We start from the raw sequence: 9,217 nt of genomic DNA, 5'->3' as shown, positions 1-9,217 counted from the left end.
CAACATATATGAAAACAAAATAAAAATTGCACATTTAAAAACGTTCCTACACAGGGCTGCCTTCAGATGTGTTCTTGTATAGTTACTTATCTCCTGGGCTTGGGGGTTGCATAACTCCATACCCTCCAACATTTCTCCAAAGAAAATAGGGACGTCCTAAGGAAAAGTGGGACATTCCAGGATCAAATCAGAAACTGGGTCGGCTTCTGTAAATCCGAGACTGTTCCTGGAAAATAGGAGGGTCTGGGCTAGGAGCCCACCTGTGTACTCCCCAGGCCACTGCTCTGGGTGGGCCAGGCAAGACACACAGACTCCTCTGGGTGCCTCAGCAAAGGAATCCGGTGTCTGGTATATGGCACTATTAGAATTGTGAACAGAGCACCCAGCGGAGCTCAGAGGGAAGAAAGATGGAGAGAGTGGTCGTGAGTGGCAGGAAGAAAAAGAAAGCAATGGAGGAAGGAGGCAGAAGACAAAGCAGTGAGCAGAGAGCAAGCAGGCAGATGGACCATCGAGGAGGAGGACAGGCAGAGCACAGCAGACCCCCGTGGCTGCGAAGGAAGTCACTGGCGCAGTGCGAAAGATGCTGAAAAGCACACTTTTGGAGTTTCTGGCCCATGGTCTCTCCCAGCTTCAGTGGCACAGATATATCTCCTTATGGAGGATGCAAGGCATAGGGGCCACCAATGCAGCTCCTTGGCAAGGCCACAAGGGAGCCCAGGTATGCCTCTGCTGGGACCTTTGCAAATGATGCAACAAATCAGTTAGCCTCCGAAGCATTAGGACTGGAGAGAGAAACCCAAATGCAGCCAACGCCCTCCTCCTGTTCCTGCCCCCCAAGCACCTAAAATAATTAGGTGCCATGAACCATTAAGCTTGAGATGTCAGATTCTCTCCAATGTCTTCTGACACTGTGTAATACCTGCTGCTAAGCATGCCGTTAGGCTTTGAAAACTTCTGAATCTTCTGTAAGCTTCAGTATTGAATAATAAGTCGAGATACAGAAATAGGAAAGGCGCACTCTGAGAGCAGGACTGCCAGAAATGGCTAATTAAATACTTCACTCTGGTGCTGGACTCGCCTTCCTTGGAAGTTTTTAAGCAGAGGTTGGACATCCATCTGTCATATATGATCTAGTTGTGATTCCTCCATTGAAGGGGGATGGACCAGATGACCGTCGGGGTTCATATCAGAGTTCATTCACATGCTTCTCTTTCGATGTGATCTAGTCTACATGCCACCATCAGCCAGCAAAGCTCATCTGAATTCTGCATAGACCAACAGGCCAGTCCCAAGAAATGCACAGGAACCTGATCCTGTCATTAGGTAGAGTGAGGAGGCTGCTTCAGGAAGTTGCTTTTGGGTGTTGTGAAATGGCAGAGTTTAGAGCTGCTTTGCCATCTGTTGAATTTTATTATTATGGTCACAGACCAGTTCCCAGCTCACTTACAATATCAGAAAAATCATAAAACACAACAGGAATACATTGGATTGCAATTGGGTATAACAGAATCAATTCATATATAGCGGCAGTTAAAAATATATATTAAATTTTGATCATTAAAATATAACCTAAAATTGTCATTTAAAACCTTAATCATTTGGGCATGAATAGGCTGATGCCAGGGGTGGGGTGCAGAGGGTGAACAGAGCCCTCCGATGCCACTGGATTCTGAGAGGGTGCAAGAGGGTGCAACGAGGCGCCTCCATGACAGATGTCCTGCAGAGGCAAGCCGTGCAGGGGCCGGGCCTTTGGGGCTGGGATGGTGCCTCCTTCTCCTAAAGAGGCAGTGACATAGCATGGTTGCCAGTGCTTGTGGCCATGTGGAAGGCTGGGTAGGAGGGAGGGAAACAGACGGAGTATGCATGCGCATTTGCATCACCCAGGAGGTCGCAGCCACAGAAGTAAAAAAAGGAGAGTCGTTCCATTGTTTGGAGAGGTCACTTTCTGGTTCACTTGAAGAAGCTGTTTTCAACGGAGCCCAGCGATGGAAGCGTGCAGCTGTATTGAGGCAGCACTGGGTGTTGAAATTGTGCTCCCTGAACAAATTTCACGCTACGCCACTGTCCGACCCTACCTGGAGATTCCTGGTACCTTCTGCATGCAAAAGTGCTGCTACTACCACCGCTGAGCTTTGCCCCATCTCCCCAGTTATTCTAGAATTCTGCAAGTTCCTTGGAGAGCTTTTCAATGAAGCCAGCAAGTGCCATAAACAATATATCCTGCACTGACTGCCCCTGGCAGCACCCTAGAAGCAGTGCCTGACTTTGCTCTCCATGGAGTTTGTGGGTGTCTCCTTTCTCTTCCAAAAGGGGGGGCGGTAGGCAGCATGTGACCCACTGCAGACGCGCCCCACATCTGATGGCACCAGTCCCAGTGCCAAAAAACGCAGCTGAAGACAAAGGCTTTTCCCACCCCCATGTCACACAGGCATCCCAGAATCTTGGATCTGTTCCCTCCCGCCTACAATTTCTGGCAGGACTCCTGTCCCATTCATAGCAGTGTGTCAGTGTAACAGTTCAACAGGTGAAGCTTCTCCAGGAAGCCCCTTGTGGATCAGGAACCTGTTAATTGGAGGAAGCAGCAAGCAGGAATAGGCGGACAGTTTTCTAAATGGAGAGGACTAGAAAGTGGAATTCCCCCAAAGATTTGGCTTTGGGAACTTGTGCACAAACGATCAAGATGGGTGAGCCATGAGGTGGCCAACTTTGCTGGTGATACTAAAATGTACAGGGTTATTGAAACAAAGAGACTGTGAAGGTCTCCAGAAAGACCTCTCTCCTAGCTGAGTGAAGGGGTGGCAAAATGGCAAATGCAGTTCAATGTATACAAGTGCAAACTGGTGCATGTTGGCACACACACAAAAACCTGAACTTCACATGGGGTCTGAATTGGCAGTGACTGACCAGGAAGGAAACCTTGGGGGTCCTAATGGATAGCTTGATGAGGATGTTGACCCACTGGGCAGCAGCTGTGAGAAAAGCAAACTCCACTCTAGGGATCATTAGGAAAGGAATTACAAATGAAACTGCAGGCATCATAATGGTGTGACTGCCTTCGGAATATTGTAGTGCCCGGGTCTGTTCGCCTCACCTGAAAAAGGATAACGTTGGGAAAGTTTTGGAAAAGGGCAACCAAAATTATCAAGGCGGGGGTATAGCGACTACGTAATGAAGAAAGGTTGCAGCGTTTGGAACTTTTTCGTTTAGAGAAAAGACGAGCAAGAGGTAGCTTATTAAATTATGCAAAATGGCATGGAGAAAGTGGACAGAGAACCTTTTTTTCTTCCTCTTTGGAACTCATGGACAGTCAACGAAGATAATGAATATCTTAGACCAATTATTTCAATCAGAGCCCTTGTAACCCTAATACTGTCCACTCAGAAGTAAATCCTAGCTAGCTGCATAGGGTCAATTCAGCGGACCTGCCTAGGCGCAAATGCAGTTGAAGTCAACGGGGCTTACACCCCAGGAGACACGAACAGGGGAGAATGTGATGCTGCTGGAGTCCTGCCAGTTAATCCACCATAATTTAAGCGGGTGCAGTTTTTCTCTCCCCCCTCCCCCGTCTCCTTTGCATTTTGGAAAGGTTTTTGCTTGTGCTGCGCTTTGCCGAGCCTCGCGGCCTTATGATCACTGGCTTCATGATTTTGTACAAGAGAAGCCAGGGCCTCTGAGTGATGGCGGCGGCGGTCTTCATTAATCCGGATTAAAGCCATTTGCGCGGCCTCTTAATCCTTCTGCCGGCGGGAGGGAGGCGCCCTGCTGGGCGCTTGGACGGGATTCCGAAGCTGCTGCAAGTGCATTTCTGCTGCTGCTGCTTCCTTCTCTCTGCCAGCCTTTGCATCCCGCCAGCGCCCCTCTCGCCCCTTCCAGAAGGGGAGTCCGCGCATTCACACACCCGCTAACGCTCCCCTATGTCCGCCCGCCCCCCTTTCCTTTCTCTCTCCTCTACCCCCACCCCACTCCGCCCCCATTCGGCGCAGGCGCCCCTCTCGCAACCATGCACCTGCTCCCCTACCGTTTAACCCGTGCATTTGCAACGCCGAGGCAGCGCGTCGGCTTTTGGCGTCGCTCATTTGGCGGGCCTCCCGTCCGTGCGTCCCGTTATCCCGGGGAAGCAGCAGCAGCAGCAGGAGGAGGAAGGAGAGAGGGGAATCTCCGCCGCCGGGCAGGATGTCCTGCTGCTGCTGCTGCTGCTGAGCAGGGCGAGGAGGGGAATCGTGCAAGATGTCGCTGCTGCTTCGCCTTGGCTGGAGGTGAGCGCGCCGCGGAGGAGCGAGTCCTCTGGGCGCCCCGGCGATGTTCCCCGCCGCCCGCGAGGCCGCGCCGCCGGCCGGACCCCCCCAGAGCCCGGAGACGCCGCCGACGCCTCCGACGCCGCCGGGGGTCTGCTGCCCTGCCTTGGCCGAGCTGAGCGACGCCGAGCTGGGCGTGTGCAGCAAGGAGGAGCTGGTGCGCCGCTTGCGCCACGAGGAGGCCGAGAAGCTGGCGGCGCTGGTGCAGCGCGGCCGGCTCATCCAGGGCGTCAACCGGCAGCTGCAGGAGCACCTCCGCGAGATCCGCGAGCTGAAGGCCGTCAACGGGCGCCTGCAGACCGAGAACCGCGAGCTGCGCGACCTGTGCTGCTTCCTCGACGAGGACCGCCTGAAGGCCAAGCGCCTGGCGCGCCACTGGCAGCTCTTCGGGCACCACGCGGCGCAGGTGCTGCGCGACGAGGTGGCCGCCTGCCTGCGCAAGCTGGCCGGCCTCGAGGGCCTCCAGGAGCGCCTGGCCAAGGACAACCTGGAGCTCAAGGAGCTCTGCCTGGCCCTGGAGGAGGAGTGCGCCTCCGCCCGGCCCGACGCCAGCCCCAGCCCCGGCGGAGGCTCCTCCGAGCTCAACCTGCCCTGCGGGCCCCGCGACTTAGGCGACGGCAGCTCCAGCACCGGCAGCGTCGGCAGCCCCGACCAGCTGCACCCCGCCTGCACCCCCGACGACTGAACCCCTCGCGCCGCCCGGCCCGTCGACTCGGGTCAGCCAGGGCAGGGCGCCCGGCCTTCCTCGCCTTCTCTCCCCCCCTCCCTGCCCCTGTCGCTGAAGATTTCACGCCTCGGGAAGAGGAGAACCCGCCCGTCCCCCAACATCCCAAAGCAGGGCAACGGTGGATGCATTTAATTTATTGCCACCGGTTTTTTTTTCCGTTTTCTTAAAAAGTGGTTCCTGTGTGGTCCTGGTCCATGCTGCATCGGTGAACGCAGCAAGCTTCGACATCACACAGAGCTCTTGTTTTTTCAAAAAATATATAAAGCCATAACTCTGGCCAGTGTACAGAGCTTTTGGATTGATTACAAGGAGGTGTTTCGTTTTTTAAAATAAAGCCATAAAATATCGTTGGAGGGCCCCTCCCACCCCCATCTTGCCACCCCCGTGGCTGACATCCTAACACTCCCCTGGAGAAACAGGGACTTCTAAATCGTCCCAATGGAAATGGGGCCATTGTTGCAATCTAGCAAGGTCGGGTACAGCAAGGGTCTCTCTGCTGCCACATTCCCGCTTTACCGGAGTGAGACCTTTATATGTCATGAACCATTTTGGTAGCGAAGGGTGGGGGGGAGGTAGCACGCTTTTGGAGGGGCGTCTGCAATTCCATGGCTGCACTTGGCAGTATTTAGAAATGGTGCGCTGATTCTGGCAGTGGGCTTCCCCTCTTGAAAGGAGAGGTGTGGGTGATGAGCCTCTTTCTCCCTGCCCTGGAAAAATCCTCCATTGTGTGCATCTCCTCCTTGTGCAGCAATAAAACTGCTAGGACCTTTGCAAAGCTAAGCAGGTTTCAAATTGGATTTCCTGCATTGCAGGGGGTTGGACTAGATGACCCTGGGGGGTCCCTTGCAACTCTCACGATTCTGTGTGTACACAGCGTTGGAGGGGGATAGGGGAAAGCAGCAGTGATGATAATTTGATCCTGGCTGCTTCGAAGGGGGGGGGTGTTTGGAGGTGGTGCTTTTGTGGCGTCTGAATTTGGCTGGAGTGCCTAAGAAGGCAGGTTTCTTGTGCAAGAGGGGATGAGAGTCAGGCTGCAGGATTTTTCAGGAACCCCCCCCCCCACTTTGCATGCTTCTGTCCCCGATCCTCTCATTTGTTGAAATTGGAAAGGAACCCAGAGGCTCAGTTGACTGGAACCGCCTGGAGGGAACACCACCATCCCTTGAAAACAACGGCCCCTCAAAAACTATTTGGGAACCTCGTATTGGAGCAGGATCCAAGAGGCTACAACTCTCTCTCCTTGGAGGGTAGGACCTCAAAAGGAACCATTATCCTGTTTTTGAAAATGCGCCCTTCTCCTGCTCCTTAGGGAATAAACAGGGATCGTGGGGGGAGGGGGGAGTTGGCTGCTGGGTCCCCGAGCCAACGACTCCCCGCAACTTGAAAGTGAACTTCTGAATAGCAATAGCTTCCATGATTCAGTTTTGACTGAGAACATGGTTAAACGTGGTGGTCCTTGGAACTCTCCTCCACTTGAAACACTAGGCCCTTTGTGGCAGGATATATGCTGGAACGGTGGAGGATATGTTAACCTTTCCGTGAGGGGCTGGTGCGATGGTCCCCCGTGGAGAGAGGATGAGAAATTGTTGGGATGCTGCTCTTTGTTGGAGAAATGGTGGTGACAGCAGCAAGCTTCCACCATGCACAGAACTCTGTGTAACGCGAGAGACCTGGAAGAAACGTCTGCCTCTGTTAATAGTGTTTCTTTTTGTCAACATCCTGGGACTACAGGACACAGAGGCTTGGGAAAAGGCATCCATGCCCCAACCAGGTCTCCTTGCTCCATCTCCTTTCCAGGGTGTAGCAAATGGCGCGGAGGATATCCATTTTATTATGTTTATGTTTGTAACCCTCAGAATAGAAAGGATACACACACACACAAACCCTCCCGCCCTGAAAAGAAACCCAGGACTTGAGCAATCTCCTCTTTCTTTCAGGGTGTTAATAAATGTATTAAATTGTCACTTTTGGAGAGGGCCTCATTCTGCTTCGTGTATGTCCTGATTTCTGGTACTCTTTTTAAGCTCTTTTATCAGCCAGCTACTCTTTGTGTGGAGCAAATTGAGTGTGTGGTTGGGTGGGTGGGTGAGAGAGAGAGAGTTAATTTGTGCAAGTGTGTGTTGCTGTCTGGAGGTCTAAACCCCTCAAGTGCTTAGTAGTTCCATAGAGGGAAACTTAATTAATTTATATACAGTACTGCTTATATTTAAACAAAACTCTTAAGCAGTTTACAACTTCTTAAATAAACAGCAAGTGCATATATATATATATATATGAATATAAATATAATTCCAGGGGTTTTCCACATTCTGTAAAACATAATTAACAACTAAACAGAGCATATTTAGGTTGCACTCCTGCACACATTTTTGTAGGAATTCTAGCCGCATTGAACTCTGTGTGACTTCTGAGTAGGCGTGGATGGCTTTGTGTTGGAAGTTTGTGTGAAAACTATCCCTAAACTATTAAGAGTACTTTGCACATGTGTAGGGTCAATTTATTCCTATTTTGCCTAGTCTTCCTTGACCTGGTGCACTGCAGATGTTTTGAACTACAACTCCCATCTATCAGCTTTGCAGCTGGGGTCGTGGGGAGAATAATGCCTTGTGTTCTGTATGGATCTGAAGATCAAGGAATGCCTTGTTACCAAAATGCCACACCCCCCCACCCCGTAAAAGTCAATTCTAGTCAGCCAGTTTATTGAACATTCATCCTGATTTTTGTGGAGAGGTCAGACAGCACTTCATCAACTCAAGAGTTATCCCACATTTCCCTGTTACAGTGGTACCTCGGGTTAAGTACTTAATTCATTCCGGAGGTCCGTTCTTAACCTGAAACTGTTCTTAACCTGAAGCACCACTTTAGCTAATGGGGCCTCCTGCTGCTGCTCTGCCGGAGCACGATTTCTGTTCTCATCCTGAAGCAAAGTTCTTAACCCAAGGTACTATTTCTGGGTTAGTGGAGTCTGTAACCTGAAGTGTATGTAACTCGAGGTACCACTGTACTTCCCTTCTTACGAAAACACCGGGGGGGGGGGGATTTCATTCTGTACCAGCTTTCATTCTGAAACCTGAATTTGCCAGATCATGACTGCATCTCACACGGAAATGGCAAACCGTCTGGAAGCTCCCATATTTTGTGTGTGAAGTTAGTGGCAGAGTCCGTCCTCCTGCCTGCGCTTCAGCTGCTTGTTCAGGGAGGGCGGCGGGGGGGGGGGTGTGGAAGAGAGAAATGGGCGCTGTGCTTCTTCCTTCCTCCAGTACTAAACTTAATCCTGGTGCACCGGGGTCAGGAGAAGGCCAGCCGTGGTGGGCTGGGGGGGGGGGGCTGGTTGGGTGGAAAACCGGATAAGAGAGAAATGTTCCTCAGAGGCGGGTGGAGACGGGGTGGAATGCATTCCTGGCAGGTTGCTGGCTGGGGAGTTTTGAGGCAGCTCCCAAAGGCTTAAAAAGATCCCTTCCCCCATGGCAGTGTGGTATAGTGGCTAGAGCTTAGAAGGACTGGATTTACAGCGTCCATTCAGCCACAGTATGCAGTAGGTTCCCTAAAGCAGTGTAGTGGTTAGATAACCGGGGAGACCAGGGTTCAAGTCCCCACTTGGTTGCAAAACTCATCTTGGGCCAGTCCTTGTCTTTTCTCCACCTAACTCGCAGGGTAGTTATGGGGGATTTAATGAGGTAGGGTTGCCATATGTCTGGAATTTCCTAAACGTAGCCGGGATTCAGTCACTGGAAACAGTGCCCCTGGATGGAAAACCATGTCAGAAGTGTAGATTTTAGTGAATTTCCTTTTTTAAAAAAAAATAAAATGGTGGGGTTTTTTAGATTTTGCAAAAAGAACCTCAACAGCTTTTGTCAAAATGAGGAGGCAAAGAACCGTGCAGGCCAGCTTGAGCTCTTTAAACACAGAGACCATTGGAGAAGAGAGTGTGTTAAGCTGACGTCTGCGACACTCTACACATGACACACTAAGTGCCTTTGGGGTTGGTGGTCTTGCTGCTCCCCTCCCTGAACAATAGCACCCACAATATAACTGGCTGTGTTTAACTATATAAATTATTTATGCGTCATATAAACATACCTCTTTTCACATTATCAAATTAAGTAGAAGCAATTAAAGACCAACATTTTGAACAGGAAATACAAATACAGTGGTATCTCAGGTTACGTACGCTTTAGGCTACATACGCTTCAGG

At 51.2% G+C, this 9,217-nt stretch overlaps 1 protein-coding gene across 1 annotated transcript; it reads left to right on the top strand.

Moving 5' to 3' along the window:
- The first annotated feature begins 859 nt into the window (after positions 1–859).
- On the top strand, positions 860–6,994 carry CCDC85B (coiled-coil domain containing 85B). The gene has a single exon (XM_081842559.1). It carries the CDS (start codon positions 4,300–4,302, stop codon positions 4,978–4,980), a length of 681 nt encoding a protein of 226 aa, XP_081698685.1. The 5' UTR covers positions 860–4,299; the 3' UTR covers positions 4,981–6,994.
- The last annotated feature ends 2,223 nt before the right edge of the window (positions 6,995–9,217 follow it).

Source organism: Podarcis erhardii (assembly GCF_964252035.2).
Source record: "Podarcis erhardii genome assembly, chromosome: 15".
In the NCBI taxonomy this organism is placed as follows: Eukaryota; Metazoa; Chordata; class Lepidosauria; order Squamata; family Lacertidae; genus Podarcis; species Podarcis erhardii.
This window is presented reverse-complemented; position numbering and strand designations above follow the sequence as displayed.